Source organism: Onychostruthus taczanowskii, unplaced genomic scaffold (assembly GCF_017590055.1).
Source record: "Onychostruthus taczanowskii isolate IOZ18803 unplaced genomic scaffold, ASM1759005v1 scaffold30, whole genome shotgun sequence".
Lineage (NCBI taxonomy): Eukaryota > Metazoa > Chordata > Aves > Passeriformes > Passeridae > Onychostruthus > Onychostruthus taczanowskii.
Window position 1 is genome coordinate 6,413,875 of NW_024500350.1, and position 16,262 is coordinate 6,430,136.

At 51.0% G+C, this 16,262-nt stretch overlaps 2 protein-coding genes across 2 annotated transcripts in view; one reads left to right on the top strand and one right to left on the bottom strand.

The window, feature by feature from the left end:
* Positions 1-9,558, bottom strand: part of RGS9 (regulator of G protein signaling 9) — a 32,091-nt gene extending 22,533 nt beyond the window's left edge. The window contains exons 1-4 of the mRNA XM_041409440.1: positions 9,464-9,558; positions 3,200-3,296; positions 680-730; positions 409-515 (exon numbers count right to left, since the gene is read on the bottom strand). Of these exons, the coding sequence (XP_041265374.1) occupies positions 409-515; positions 680-730; positions 3,200-3,296; positions 9,464-9,526 (318 nt within the window). The 5' untranslated portion in view covers positions 9,527-9,558. The remainder of the gene's footprint in view (positions 1-408; positions 516-679; positions 731-3,199; positions 3,297-9,463) is intronic.
* Positions 9,559-15,715: 6,157 nt separating this feature from the next.
* GNA13 (G protein subunit alpha 13) overlaps positions 15,716-16,262 on the top strand; it is a 29,827-nt gene continuing 29,280 nt past the window's right edge. Inside the window, exon 1 of the mRNA XM_041409141.1 lies at positions 15,716-16,175. Coding sequence (XP_041265075.1) covers positions 15,893-16,175 — 283 coding nt within the window. The 5' untranslated portion in view covers positions 15,716-15,892. The remainder of the gene's footprint in view (positions 16,176-16,262) is intronic.

The window sequence follows — 16,262 nt, forward strand, 5'->3', positions numbered from 1 at the left end:
TGAAGTCATGGACTCATTCCAAGTACCAAGAATATCCTGATTTCCCAGTGACAGCAGTGGAAACAGTCCAGCCATGAACCTCAATACCATCCTGTTCTTACTGTGCTTTTTGTATATTCATTATTCAGGGCCCCCTCATGTCCATTTGCTACTTTAAGACCTGGAAGGGAACACTCTTTGGAGGAAAGCACAACTATTTTTAGGTTGAACAAGTACACTCATTTCATTGAAGACAAACTATCAGTTTCCCTGTAAACTGCAATCTCAGTCTTCTCTGTGCAGACTTCTCTGAGTCTTTTCCTTCCTCCTGCACAGCTACACAGCTCCTGGGAACTGCCCCAGCTGCCTGTTTTCAATAAAAACTAGAGCTGAACTCCCTCTCAACAGCTTAGAGGAGCTGCAACTCACTTGAAACCTGTAGAGGCTGCCATCTGCCTTCAGGGTGAGGTTCTTTGGCTCCTGAAGAGGGTAGATATATCCATATTTGACAAACAGGTCTCCCAGGTGGAGTGCCTCTGAAAATGGAGAATGCAGATGTTTTCATTGCACAGAAACACTTCACTGGAATTAAAAGTGAGCTCTTATGCAGGGGAGAATTCAACTAAAAGGTTTTGCTGCTTGAGAGTTTGGTTTTATGGCTGGAAGCTGAGAAAGGCTCAATTTTCACATTTTTACCCACCTTCTGCAGTGATCTGCAAGCGCTGAAGGATCCACTGCATTATATCATTACCTGCAAAGCAAAGCAAAGGTCAGGCACTGAAATCAGGAGTGTGCCCAAATCCACAGGGGGAAGGAGATTTCTGCAGTCCTCGCCCCTCACTGTGCCCTGGATGCCATGGGGGCACAGCCCTCTTTCCTGCAAATGTGCTTTCAAATGCAAGGAGGCACAGGTGAAATGCACTGCTGGGCCACGCTGGCACCCCCAGGGCACCCAGCCTGAGGCAGGCAGTGACCTTGGCATGGCACAGAGAGTGTCACCAGCTCACATGGCCTCAGCAGCATCCAAACCCCCATCAGAGGCTTAGAAAGGGCTTAAGGATGCAACAGCTTTCTCACCAGGGAAGGGGAGGTTTTGCTCCAGCTTGCCTGGAAAGATTCACTGCACAGAAGCTCCAGAGCCACAAAGCACAGTCCTGTCTCAGTTTCGTAGAAGACCAGTGCCTGATCCTCAAAGAGTCCTTTAATGGGCAGAAGAGATGTCCAAATCTCAGATCCAAGCTGCAGTGGTTACAGCATTTATCAAACTCACACACATTTTCTCTCCAAGTTCTTTTGTTGGACTGGGAGCAGTTGTACCCACCACAGGCAGCATAAACCTCCAGCCATTTTAGTTTTATGTTCTGAGGGGCAAATTCCATGAACCTCCTTCCACTTAAAGAGGGCAAAAAGGCACTTTATCCCTGACCAGTTGCTGGCCTTTTCCTCCAAACCTCCCCTAGGACTGCAGACTGAGGTGTTGACCTTTCTTGACATTGCAGTGATGACTTAACTTTCTAATAGGGGCTCAGAGCTCTTATCCTACTGCCTGCTTCCTGAAATAGATGAAATTAAAGGATTATCTCATCACTCATTTCTAGACAGCTCCCTCTGTAAGCACTTTCCCCCAAAGGTGCACATTTAACATCGAGGTTTATTTGTGAGCCATTTTACTGACTTTCACTGAATTTAACTAGTTAGCTTCCTGCACAGGCAGAGCCAGGCTCTCTCCAATGGATGTGTCCCCTGCTCCAATATCTCCACCACACCCTCATCAAAATGAATCAACCTCTTTTGCAACACCCAGAAGCCAATCAGTATCATGCAGCACTAAAAATATCATTTTAGAGAGGGATGACCAGCACACAGGGGGAGTGGAAGTCACTTGCCTCTCAGAGGTGGACTAGAATTTATGACTTGTGCAAGAGGGAACTTGGAACAATTTTAGTTAAGGAAGCAGAGTAAAGCAGACAGCACACATTGAGGGTCATTGCCAAGACATCAGACAGCCAAGGACTTTTAGGAAGTGGGATTTTACACTGGGCAGACATCAAGAGAAGTTCTCCTTCCCCTGCACTTGATCTGTGTGAGACGTCATCCTCAGCACACGGAATCTCCTTTTTGTGCTGCCTTAACCATTCCCTGACAGCTCTGGGAAGCTCCTTTGTACAGGCAAAGCCTCCACCCAGCTCAGCTGCAGAACAGCTGTGTGAGCCAGGATGTGGTCTGCACTGCAGGGCAGGGAGGGTGAGGCTGAGAGCAGGCTTCAGATGTGTCCAGGTTCTCCTGAGCCTTCCCCTGGGCAAGTGACTTCAGGGCCTCTGCAGCCCCATTTTTTTATTTTTTTTTTAATTGGGGCAAACAACACACTGAGCCTACCAAGCTCTGCAAACACAGTGGGGGAATTCTCTTGACTTGCCTGGAGCAAACTCACTTTGTTTCAGTGGGAGGTTTTGTTCTGAATTTCCAAGTGCTGAAGAAAGCAGCAGGAGGAGGAAACTTGGGTATGGAGTATGTGTGAATATTTATAGCAGAGGATTCCTCACAAGAGCTTTTGTGGAGGCTCGGAGAGCAGGGAAGCAGAGGTACTGATAGTGCCTGCTGAAAGGAGTAGCAGGCACAAGGAGGCTGTGACAAGAGCTGCCTGTAACACTGCACATGACACAGCACACCCCTGTCTGCTGCTCCTCCAGCCTCTTGAGGGAGGCAAAGCTGTCATTTACAGGCACAGAAGTGGGTTGAATATTTTGTTCTTTTCCTGCCTACTCAAGAAAAATTATTACTAGCAGTAAACATTAAAAGGAAGACTAATTGTTAATTGCTCATTTCTGAAGTACCATCTTTCAGTCTGCCTCCAGACTGCTTGTTTCAATTGGATTTTAATATTTATCTGTATTTGTGATGCAGCCTCACTGGGAGCATGGGAGGTCTGGAGGCTGCAGCATGTCCTCACCTCTGTGCTAAGGCAAGGTCACTTGAGTTAACCCCCAGGAGACAGCTGAGAGTGCCTGGGGATCCACCTTCGTCTGACTCAAAGAGCAGGAATGAGATGAGTGAGAACAACATCAAGGGGGCAGGTACATTTCAAACGATGAACAGCTAATATTTACTGGGAACAGAGCTCCAGCACGCAGCCAGGCACTGGCAGCCCTGCCCAGGGGCTCCACAGGCAGATCTTCTGTGCTGAACTGGGCCCAGTCCCTGCCCCCAGGGCAGCTCTTACCTGTCACAGCGTGGGGGATGCTGGTGACCATCACTGTCTGTGTCTGTGTCTTGATTCCTGTGTCTGGGCTCTGCATCTCCATCATGAGAGCTTCGATCTGCAAAGCAGGAGAGGGGAAGGGATGGGATGGATGCCAGGAGTGGGCAGGAGGGAAGCCAGCATTCCAGAGGGTGGGCACTGGTATGCCACAGCAAAGCCTGCAGTGGCCACAGCCCTCTCTGAGCCCTCCACCTGCAGCCCATGGCAGCTCACACTGCCACGGACACACACACAGCCAGGGCTAGCACAGGAGGGACAGGATGGAACCACTCCATGAGAGCTAAGGCATAACAAAAAAAAAATTAATTCTCTGCTTCCCACACCCCACAACATCCAGAAAGGTTCTTCTCTGGCTCACTGGGCACTTAGAAAATAAAATGGGGCAGGAATAAAACCTGTGCTTCTGTAAGGGGTGCACAGGAGGTGTGTGAGGGGCTCTCTGACATTCCTCCCCCACCCAGGACCCAGCCCCTCCAGGGATGGGGCAGGCACATCCTCCTCTCTGGATGATCACCTCCCACCCGGGACTCCTCAGGGATCCTGGTGACTCATTTTTAACAGGATGAGTCTCACACTCAGGGCCAGACAACTTCTATTCCTCATTCCCAATTATCTTTATTTCTTTTTTAAAAGATAAATATTTTCAAAGGTATTTTCCTCCTCTTTGTCTTCCTACCAGCACCATTCCCAAAGCACAAAGCCTTGCTTTCACTTGGGATCTGTGCTGGGGCACACTCCTCATCTCGTTTTTGATTATCTGAGTGTCATGAGAGCTTTGGGGAAGATGTTCTTCTTTTTGTCTTCTGCTTCCAGGGCTATTAAATCAAAACTGGCCCAACAGGACCAATTTGGTCTCTCCACACATTTGTTTTGGGTGAGGCTGTAGCTTTTTAACTGAGAGCAGAGGATTTAACAGTGTGAGTTGATGACACACACATATAATGGAGGGCATTGTCTTCACAGGCACCACAGTGACTTTGGTCCCAAGTCTTGCCAAGTTCTGTGAGGATTTAAGCTGTAGTGACAGGATACACTCTGGGCTTGTCAGTAAAACTGGATTTTCAACTGCTTTTAAAGGCACTGACATATTAATGCTAAAATGGAGAAGCCTGGTAAAATTTAACATAAATATTTGTATAAATACTTATAAAATATTTTAAAAGAGCAAAACCAAAGCAGAAGAGATGGGCTACAAAGACATTTTTAGGTCTTTTAGCAGAACTCACAATTTCAACCTCAGAAAGTTCAACTGTGTGGGATGAGGTGAGGCAGGCAGGGCACTCTTTAGGAAACTGCCGTTCTAAGCAAAGCCAGGTACCTTGGGAAGTCACCCTCTGTGACTGCAGTCCCTTCACAGAGAACAGAGATGCTGGGGGCAAACACAGCCCTGCTCATCCCTCTGTGTCCATGCAGTGACCACCTGGCAGATCCCACCAGGACCTGTGTTCCAGGCAGGCAGCACATCCTGCTCCAGCACGCAGCTGCTGCTCTCCAGGTGGGCTCCAGAGACACATCTTCAACCAGCTGAGAGCAGGGAATGGCTCAGAAACCCCCACAGCCCCCAGCACAGCATGTTCCCTTCCTTTAACCAGCAACTCTTCAACTCTCGTGGTGTTCACACTCAGCCACACTCCCCCCTGTCACTGGAGAAATGACAAATACATTAAAAAGTAAGGAGCTGCAAAGCATCCACCTTGCTGATCAAACCTCAGCCTGTGTCTTTTCTCCCAAGGGAACAGTGGATTACAGGACCAGGAGCTGCTGTCAGCACCAGGCTGCCAGGGGAGGCCAGGAGGGCTCCTTCAGACACAGCAGAAACACTTCCTTGCTTTGCTAAGGGCTCTAGCACATTTTGTCACACTTTCAGCGCTTCAGACACAGCAGGAACACTTTTTGCTTTGCTAAGGGCTCTAGCACATTTTGTCACACTTTCAGCCAGGAAAGAGCTGTCTGGTTTGAATTTCGCAGAGCCAGAAGCCACTTCCTGACTGGTTGATGGGTGGAGATGCACACAGAGGTAAATATCAGGACTGTGGAAGGAGCCAGGCTCCAGGGAGAGCTCATCTCATACACACAGACATCACAAGGCAGGAGCCCCCTGGGGATTTCCCTTCAGATCAGCTGGAATCTCTGCCTGGAGGTGAACTCACCCTGAAAGCCACACAGGACACAACAGGAAAACTGTTTGTCCCCTCTAACTGCACCAACTCACAGGGTTCAGCTCACTGAGTGCAAAGCAGAACTCCCATACAGTGAGAAAACCATCACTGGATTTCAGGAGCCCGTGGAAGCCCCAGGGAGAGGCAAGTGGCCACCAACTGATGGGGTGTCCATGGTCCTGGAGGAGGAGGATGGATGCTGTCCTGCAGCATGGAGCAGTGATGGATTGCTTGGCTGAGTTACCCTGGGTGCAGGTCCCAGCCCTGCTATAGCCTGAGCTCCACCCTTTGGGCACCCACCAGCCCCCCAGGATCAGGGCACCCACAATGCAGGAAAAACAAACTCCAGGTGCTGAGACTCAGAAACGCAACAGCAAAACACTGCCAAGGTGAGGAGTGTGGGAACCCATAAAATCAAAAAGTTTTTAAAAAGATACAAAAGACAAGCCTCAAAGACAGAAAAACTGTGATTAGAGCTAAGCAGTAGCCATAAGATAAGTCAGCAAAAAAAAAAAAAGAAGTAGAAAAGTAAGAACAAATAGAACAACAGTGTGTGCATTAACACTTGGCTAGAATAACTCCCTAAGCTGCAGAAAAGTCTATCTAGCAAGATATTAGGAAGTTCTAAGCTTAATAATGGAGCTCTGTGCATTGTGTTTTAAAGCTTAAAAACAAGCATTATATTCAAAATAAGCAAGCATTGTTTTAACCAAAGGGACATGTGCTTATAGCAATTAGATGGAACTACTGTCAACATGTTTTTGCTTTGTGTGATTGGTCAAAAAACTTTTAAAGTAAGTTGTAACATTAAGTTCTTAGTCTGCTGCCTAAGATGTGAGCTGATAGCATCTTCCCATTGTCATAACCATGTAATGAGACTGATGCTAAAAAATACAACAGCTCAAAACACATTCCTCAGCAGTCCTGTCCCGTTTGTGATTTGTACATAGCCCCAACCAGTGATGAGGAGCTCGGCCCTTCTCAGCATCAACCCAGACAGGGGCATCTTTGCTTCACACACAAGAAAGATCAATTTTCCCAGCAGGAATCTCCAGTTCCCAGCTGAGTGAACAGTCCTGGTGCTGTAATTAAACATCTGCTGCTCTCTCCACCCTATTTGCCTGGTTCTAGCCCCCGTCACTGCCTGCTGCTGTTTGCAAGGATCAGCCATACCTGCTCTGATTTCCAAGGTAACAACACAGTCCTTATCCCCACTCTGGCCTCTGAAGGCTCATTCAATTGTTTTCTAGGTCTACAACCACCAGCCTTGCTTCGCACATTGATGGATGATCAGAAAAAAGAAGAAATTAAAAAAATCCATTGTTAACCAGCTAAAACTTCCTGCTTTTTCTTAATTAAAGCTGAGGGGAAGTGGCTTATTCCCACTGAGTGATGCCTCAGCTAAAGGAAGCAAATCTGTGAGTGGGGAGGGCAGGGCTGTAGCTGGCTCTTCCCAGTCTGGAGGGGATTTTTTCCAAAGAAAGATGTGGCACTGGCATCTCCCAGCCTGGAACAAGGAAAGGGAGGATGGGATGAGGCTGAGCTTGGCTTAAGGCTCAGTTTCAGCCATACCCAGGGCCTCAGAGAGCAGGAGTCTCCTGGATTCCAGCAAAAACACAATTCAGCTGCTCACACACTTCTGGAAATGCCCAGGAAGATGAGGCCCAGCAGCTGCTGGAAAGTCTCAGCCTGGAGAAGCAAAGCCAGGCTGGAAAAGCCCCCAGCCATGCTGCAGACCCTGGAACAGCCCCTCCCTGGCTGCTGCACAGCCTGGGAGAAGCCAGCAGGCACCAGAGTGAGGAGGAGGCAGGGAAGAAGGAGGAGGCAGGGAAGAAGGCATCCATCAGCCCTACCCACAAGGTGTGAGTCACTGTGCAGCTCGTGCAGCACAGCAAGGAAAAATACCCAGCCCAGGAGCTCCTGAGAGCACAGCCCAGCTCTGCCAGCTGATGCCCAGCAGAGCCACATCTGGCTGCTGGAGCAGGCACGGGCACCAAGAGCTTGGGTTCATTCAAGCTCTCACAGGATCCAGCCAAAATAATTTCAGAGGCTTGCTTGCTATCCCAAAAGACTTTTTGGTCATTCTTCCTCCAGCCAATATGGTTTAGAAGGGGAGGAAAAAACAGAATAAAACAATCTAAGTGCTAGCATGAAGAGCAGGTGTTACAGGGCTCTGGAGGCCTCTGGTCCCCTCACAGCTCAGCCACAAAGAGCAAGCTGCACATCCAGCCTGAGTTGTCCAGAGCAGCCTCACAGCAAGAGCAGGGCACTGCCCACCACCCCTACAGCAACCCCCTGTGCTCTCCCCGTGTCCCATGGCAGGATTGCTGCTGTGGCCACCATCTTCCTGCTGCAGAGGCAGCACAGAGGGGTGCTGGCAGCTGTGAATGCACACAGGGCCCACGGGCTGGCAGCATGGCAGGAATCCCTCCCTGCAGCTGCAGCAGCCCAGGCACAGCGAGTGCCAGCTGGTGGCAGAGCGTGAGCACAGGCTTAGGCAATTAACAAAGCTTCTTTCGAGGATTTTAGCTCCTCATGGGTCTAAGCCTGTAAGGGGCTCACTGGGTGCACGCTGAGCATCCTCAGCTCCTGCCATGGGCACCAGTAAAGGAAGCTCTGAGGACGTGCCTGTCTGCTCATAGACCACACTGCCATGCAACAGCCAAGCCTCCATGGCTCCTCCGAGGTCTGGAAAAAACAGCAGGAGTGAAAGTGGAGATGAGAGCCAAGGGCTTTCACTGACCACCAGGAGCTTCCCTTCCTGCTGCTAACAGGTCCTGGACTTGCAAAGCACTGAAGTGCTCGGCGCCCCCGGCTGCTCTCAGTGTGAGCCGTGCACACTCTGTAACAGCACTGGCTGTGTTTTTGACTGATCTTCCCACCTGAGGAACTCGGAGCGCTCTGCAGAGCCTGCTGCACTCCCACGAGCAGCTGAAGCACAGCTGCAGGCAGTTGTTTTCTCAAAGCACAGCTTCTCCTCTGCACCCCCGCACACAACTCCACCGAGTATTACTCGGTGCAGAATTTGGCCTGGAGTATTTCCCTTGGCAGGGCTCCCCAGCCAAATTTACCCTGCAAGACATAGCACCAAAGGAAATACCCTCTTTACTTCCTCTGGTGTAGTAAGTACTGCCAGGCTTATACCTTAGCATTGAATAGCCCCAAATTCCCCTCCCTTTACCCCCGGAATCCTCCTTAGGTTGTGGGCGTGGAGGAAAGCTAAATACAATTCAAGCAACAACCTGCTGGCTGTACTTGTCACTGGAAATTCAGTTAATTCCATCCAACAGGATAAGCCACACTCAGGAGAGGTGGGTGGGAGAAAAGCTAGCTTAACACTCTGCTTTTTAAAATCAGCAGTACCAGCTACACTACAAGTGCCTATGCTTTGAATGAATGCTACAGGAAAAGCCCACCAAATGCTGCACAAAATTACACATCACACCCAAAAGCGTGGGCATACATCATCCCACTCCTTCTACTGCTTCTGGCCACAATACACTCATGTCTGAAAAACTGGAAGGAGGCAGAGAGCAGGCTGTAATCCACGCTCAGAACGTGGGGATCAGCTGAAAGCACTGGGAACACACACTGGACCGACTAGAGCAGAGCTACACTGAGTGGCCTGGCACTGCAGATAATGGGTTTTTCCCTGGGAACGGACGCAGCTTCGAGGGACTTTGAAAAAAAAAATAATGGAAGAGGAAGAAAACGTGTCAGGGCAACCATTCAGCTGAGATAAGCTACAAAAGATAAATAACACGACAGTTCCATTTTCTCCATCACTTCAGCACACACTGCCTCTCCAGCCTGGCCCCCGAGCCAGCTGGGATCCAGGGCGCTCCGCAACAGGTCACGGCTCCAAACTCCCGGGGAGGGGCTGTCCCCCTCGGACCCCACATGCCCAGAGGTGTCCCGGGGAGCGGTGGCCGAGCAAGGTGCTGTGAACGCGCATCACCTCACGCACCGCCAGCGCTGCCCTGGGCACCGCACCGCATCGCCCCGCCCGGACCGGCCCCGGCGTGCCCATAATGTGCGGGTGTCCCCGGCGCTGCTGAGCCCTCACCTTTTTCAGGAAGGCCATCCGCGGGCGGTAGCGCTGGCCCTGGTCGAGCCGTGTGACGGTCATGGTGGCGGCGCGGAGCGGAGCGGAGCAGCACGGCCCCGGCCCGCGCACCTGGCTGCGGACACCGCCACACGCCGGGGGCGGCGCCACCGCTGCGCGCCGCAGCCAATCAGCACTCGCTGCCCCGCGCTCATTTGCATGAAGGCGGGGGGCGGCCGCTTGGGGGCGCTCGTGGGAGGGCGCGGAGGGGCTGGGGTGGAATGGAATGGAATGGAATGGAATGGAATGGAATGGAATGGAATGGAATGGAACGGGACGGGACGGGACGGGACGGAATGGGACGGGACGGAATGGGACAGAACGGAACAGAATGAGATGGAATGGAACGGGACAGGACAGGATGGGATGGGATGAAAACGAATGGAATGGAATGGGACGGAATGGGATGGAATGGAGTGGAGTGGAATGGAATGGAGTGAAATGGAATGGGACGGAATGGGATGGAACGGAACAGAATGAGATGGAATGGAACGGGACAGGACGGGATGGGATGGGATGGGATGAAAACGAATGGAATGGAATGGGACAGAATGGGACAAGATGGAATAGAATGGGATGGAATGGAGTGGAGTGGAATGGAATGGAATGGAATGGAATGGAATGGGACGGAATGGAATGGAATGGGACGGAATGGGATGGAATGGGACGGAATGGGACGGAACAGAACAGAATGAGATGGAATGGAACGGGACAGGACAGGATGGGATGGGATGGGATGAAATGGAATGGGACAGAATGGGACAAGATGGAACAGAATGGGATGGGATGGAGTGGAATGGAATGGAGTGAAATGGAATGGAATGCAGTGTCACACAGGGAGCAGTCACACTTCCCACACGTGTGCAGCTGTTTCTCAGGGCAGTGTCTTCCCCACCACGGTGTTTGTGACTGCTCTGGATTTAGGATCTGTGGTTCTCACGCTGGAGGGGAGCAGGCTGGCTCTGAGCTCAGAGCAGAGCTTTTTCCATGAACAGCAATGCCCTGAAGGCACAGGCTGCTTTCCCAGTTGCTTTGCTGCCCTGTGGAAGTGTTTTATCTTTCGCTCTGCTCTTTCATAGCACCCAGACAAGCCAGTGCTGTGGAAGGCCTTTCCCCTGTGTCTGCTCAGCCCTTCCCATGTGGAATTCCCCTGTAAGTCACAGCAGCTGCTAATCAGACACTCTGCTCCATGCAGATGATGAGCAATCTCTGTCATTCCACACTGGTACTCACATTATCCTGCCTCATGCTTCAAGGCATCAGCTGATGGCCAAAGGAGCAGGAGGGGAGCTCCTCATGTTTGCAGTGTCTCATAATTCAGGGTCTGAAGTGCTGCTTTGTTCTGCCAAACTAGTTCAAACTAGTTCAGATCCTGGTGTCCCTCTGAAAGGCCAAGGGTGACAAACTCAGTGGCACAGATGGTCCTGGAGGCAAAAGGGAGGAAAAAGGGAGTTCAGAGGGCAGTTAGGAAGCAAGAGAAAGGACAGCAAAGGCAAGCAGGCATTTTCATGATGCTAGAGAACCTGAGTGCTTCCATCTCTTAGACAGACAGATACTGGCAGGAGTACATGCAAGGAATTCTTTGGGAGATAATATCAGAGTAAGGACCACATAAAAAGATGTAGCTCATTTTCTTGGTTTGATAGGCAAAATAGAAAAACTTGTTATAGTCTGCAATGATTCCTCTGAATCATTTGCAGATTAAAAAGGACTCAGAAATACTCCAGGTGTGGTGCTACCACTGGCCTAAGTAAAGGATCAACTACCAACAACTTCCCATGTCCCACATACTTAAAGGAATAAAAATGGTAATTTCATCCCAAAATGCTGACTTCAACAGTTCCACTGAGGAATATAAGTGTCTTATTCACGAGAAACATTTGAAATCTGGGTCTTCAATTGAGTTCAAAAATAAAATGGTCTTGCAGGAGATCCAGGAAAAATAGCTCTGAGAAGCTCACGCTGAGGTGTGAGCTCTTCAGCCTCACTGAGCTCCAAAGATTCCGATAATTTTAAATCCTTCCGATCCCCCAAACACCCCCTCAGAGGTCAGGTGTGGATTTTTTTCTATTTCTAGTCTTCTCTGACAAGCTATGATGAAGCTTGTGGATATTCCTCTGTTAAAAAGCTACTTAGTGTAAGTTCCACAAGACGTCCAAGGTAAATTCAGCTTCATTAACATCTGTGAGTGACCCACAGCATCAAACACATGGTCGGACACGAGCTGAGATTTCACCTGTGCCCAGGTGAACCACCCCAGCAGTTAATGCTCTTGGCAGATCTGCCACATGAAGCACGAGGCATTTAAATCAGATTATAGAGGCTTGTCTAGGGCAGGCACTCCTGGGCCTCTAATCGTGAAACCCACACTTGTGGAAAGCAAAGAATTCTCCAGTCCTTGACACAGCCTGGCTGGCTGATGTGTGAATTTGTTGGTCAAGAGAACAAGGGACTTGAACAGCAGGAAGAGTGGTGGAGAGCACCAGCAGCAGCCATGCAGGCTCCCTCCAGATTTCTGACTCCCTACGCTCACCCTGGCCTTTCTGCTCCCCAGATAATGCAGAAAGACATTCTCTTAACTGGGGAGGCTCCTTAACCTCCTGTTTTGTGTGGTATTTATGTAGCTGCAAGTTTCCATGGGTGTTCTACCCCACGCAGAGGGTGAATGATGCTGTAGTGGAAATACACTCATCACATCACATCCCATCACATCACAGGGCAATGCTGAGTGTCCAAGGGCTCTCCAGAGCCCACAGATCCCTGCCAGCCTCTCACACAGAGCGTGTCCAGGCTGGGGAAAAGCTGAAAGCTAAATTTTATCTCTCTGGTCTCCTTGTGCAGCCCCACAAGCTGCGATTGCTCTCAACAAACCCGCTCTCAATTCTCCAGAGTTTCTCCTGTGGAAAGCACTGCCAAGGGAATCCCCCCTTGTCTTTAAAAGGTCACATTTCCTACGTGGTTGCCCCTTCTTCACACATCAGAAAGTTGAATCATCCAACACAAAAGGCATGTGGTGAGTAAGCCACCTTTCTATGTAAGGAAGCTGGGGACGCCCTGAGGGGAAGGAAGGGGTAACGTAAGTGAAGCAGGTGGCAAGTGGGGGCTCGGTTTCAGCACGCAGTTCCTTCCAGGAAGATTTCAAAGCAGTTTGCCCAAAAAAGAAAATAAATTGTGTGAGCTGTGGCATAGAGAGAGGCGTGACTTAAGCTCAGCTCTGCCGGCAAGGCAATGGTTAAAGGAATATCTCCAGAGTCCATTGTCCTGCCTGGTGGGGCACAAGCACCGAAAATGAGAAGTTTCCTTAGCAGCCTCATGGGAAGAGCAAAGGGGCAGCACTTGTTTCCCGTCATTCCTGGGCTTTCCAGGAAAGCTAAGGAAAGCAGTGGCAAAGAGGAAGGAAAAAAGCCAAGCAGAGAAAGACCTTGTGCACCCTGCCTTAGAGATGAAGCCTGGCTGCTGGGGTGGGAGGATGCAGCTGGGCTCGCACTGAGCTGGAGGTGCTGAGGCTCTGCAGGGCAGGAACAGCCGCTCCGGCAGGGCAGCACGCCGGGAGCCAGGCTGCTGGCCAGCACACGGGAACGGAGTCTGGAGAGCTCCCCAGGGAAGGGGAGGGCAACAGGGAGGTCAAGGACTCCCCGGCACTTAACTAACCTGATTGTAGAAACTCAGGAGTCCTCTGCAGCTAGGGAGGCGAGATGAGAGTTGAGTGACATATCTTAAAACTTCATTTTAAAACTGAGACCAGAGCTCAGGAATGACTGGCTTCCACATCTGTACCAAGAGAACCAGGATGTGCTCCTTGTAATAATTTTGTACCACATCCTGTTCTCCTATGAGAAATGCATTTTTTTTTTCTTTCTGGTAAGGTCCTGTGAAATAATTCCCATGCAATTTATCTCTGTGTGGGACCAACCAAAGGTGAGAACACTGATGCCCATTTCAGATTTTGAAGGTCCTTCCAGTTGGGGCCAAGTGACATTTCCTTGTTCTAAACTCACCTCACAGTTTTCACATTTATTTCTTCCTTTTTCTAAGTTATGATTAATGTTGGGGGGAAAAGCAGAAAAAATTGAGAGGATAACTCACTAGATATCAAAGACTAAGAGATGTAAGGAGACACAAATGTTTAATGCAATCTTTGCACTACGATGGTGTAACTGATGGTAGTTAAAGTTAATTTATTAAATAAATTACTAAAAGAACAGCTGTGCTTAGGGCTGGGTTGAAGTGTGGCATTTCCAGTCCTTGGGATTTTCAGTCCTTGCAGATCCCTCAGCCTAAGAGTTGTTCTACCCCTCCCATGCAGGGTTACCACTGAAAATAAGCCTTTGCTCCTTCTAACTGAGTATCAGACAAAGAGTCCCACTCTCTTTTGCCCACTGTGCCTCGGGAGAGGTCGGACCCAGCTGTGTGCTCAGCTCGGTGCTGCAGCCCTGCAGTACTGGGAAGCTCTTCTCAGCCAGGCAGAGAGGAAGGACGTGCCGATTTTTCCAAGTGTTTTAACAAAACGACTCTCTTTCTGCAGCGAGAACAAAACCTGCTTAGCTGGCAAGCACCATCCTGCCCCCTGACCGAGAGCTGACCTCCCCGGGCCGCCTGCCCGGCAGCTTCCCTGCAGCCAGGGGAGCCTGGGGCTCGTTTCCATGGAATCCAGATGGGTTAAAGGTGGAAGGGACCTCCTAAGATCATCCAGACCAACCCCCTGCCTCTGCAGGGTCATCCAGGAACAGGTCCAGGTGTGTTTGGGATGTCTCTAGAGAGGGAGACTCCACATTCTCCCTGGGCAGCTGTTCCAAGGCTCTGCCCGCTCCATGGAAAGTTCTTCCTCATGTTGAGGTGGAACTTCTCATGTTTTAGTTTACTGCCATTGCTTCTCATCCTGTCACTGGGCACCCCTGAAGAGTCTGGGATCATCCTCTTGGCATTGGATATATTGGAGATATTTATATGCATTAATGAGATCTCCTCTCAGTCTTCTCTCCTCAACATACCCATGACAAGCCAAGGACAAGGACAGGGACAGGAGTGGCTGTGTCAATTCCTGTGTCCAGTTCTGGGCCCTGCAGTTCAGGAAGAAGATTGAAGGGCTGGAGCGTGTCTGGAGAAGGGAATGGAGCTGGGAAGGGGCTGGAGCACAGGAGCTGCTGAAGGAACTCTGGAGAAAAGAAGGTTCAAGGGTGACATTCTCACTCTAGAACACCTGACAGGAGGGTGCAGCCAGGTAGGAGTCAGGCTCTGCTCCAGGAAACAGGGGACAGGACAAGAGGAAACGACCTCAAGCTGCTCCAAGGGAGGTTGGGGTTGGATATTATGGAAAATTTCTTCATAGAAAGGGTAATTAGACATTGGAATGGACTGCCCAGAGATGTGGTGGAGACACCCTGGAAGTGCTTAAGGAAAGACTGGACATGGCAATTGGTGCCATGGTCCAGTTGACAAAGGTGATTAGTCACAAATTGGGCTGGATGATCTCAGAGATCTTTTCCAACCTAATTGATTGTGTGTTTCTATGATTTAGTTTCTTCTGCCTGCCTACAGGGAGAGAACCAGTGGACATGGCCTCAAGGTGAGACATGGGGGATTCAGATTAGGTTAAGGAAAAAAAGAAAAAAAATTACTGTTAGGGTGGTCTGGCATGGGAAGGGGCTGCCCAGGAAGGTGGTGGAGTCACCATCCCTGAAGGTGTTCGAGAAACATCCAGACCTGGTGCTGGGTGATGTGGCTTTGTGGATGCTGGGTGGATGGTTGGACTTGGTCTTAAAGGTCTCTTCCAAACCTTTATGACTCCATGAAGTCATTCACCACCTTAATTTTATTTTCCATTACAAAGCACATTAAAATTATGATCACGTGCATCTATAAACCTTTAACTCCATTACACAGCAGCACCCTGTGCCTGAATGTTCTTTCACTGTTTCCTGGGGAGCAGCCGGCACCTGCCAGGAGCTACAGCCTGGATCTCCTCCAGGAACGGTGCTGAAAAATCGCAATTTCAAGCTCAAGCTCAAAGCGACTCGGGGGATTTCTTGAGGAAAAGGCAGAGTATTACAAGTAAATTGTCAGTCTGGTTAAAAAGCGCTCTGCCTGCCAGAGCTCAAGGAGCGTTCGGACAGGGCTGTGAGGCACCTGGTGGGACGGCCGGGATGTGCGGTTCAGGGCCGGGGTGCGCCGTGCAGGGCAGGGATGTGCCGTGCAGGGCCGGGATGTGCCGTGCAGGGCCGGGCTCGGGCTGGCGGCTCTCAGGGGTCGCCCTCAGTGACTCGGCGCGCGCCGCTCCCGCCATTTCCTGTGAGGGGCCGGGGCGGGGGCGGAGCCCGCGCTGTGGGCGGGGCCACGCTCGTCACGCGCCGGGCGTGGCGGGGCGCGCACTCGCTGGCAGCGCTCGCTAAGATGGCGGATTTCCTGCCGTCCCGCTCCGCGCTGTCCGGCTGCTTCCCCGGCTGCCTCCTCACCAGCGGCGAGGCCGAGCAGCAGCGCAAGTCCAAGGAGATCGACAAGTGCCTCAACCGCGAGAAGACCTACGTGAAGCGCCTCGTCAAGATCCTGCTGCTGGGCGCCGGCGAGAGCGGCAAGTCCACCTTCCTCAAGCAGATGCGGATCATCCACGGGCAGGACTGGGACCGCGCGGCCCGCGAGGAGTTCCGCGCCACCATCTACAGCAACGTGATCAAGGGTGGGTGAGGGCGGCGGGGACGGGCCGCCCTGCGAGCGCCGGGCCCGGCCGGGCCGGGGCGGGGAGAGGCGGCTCGGGCGGGTCCCG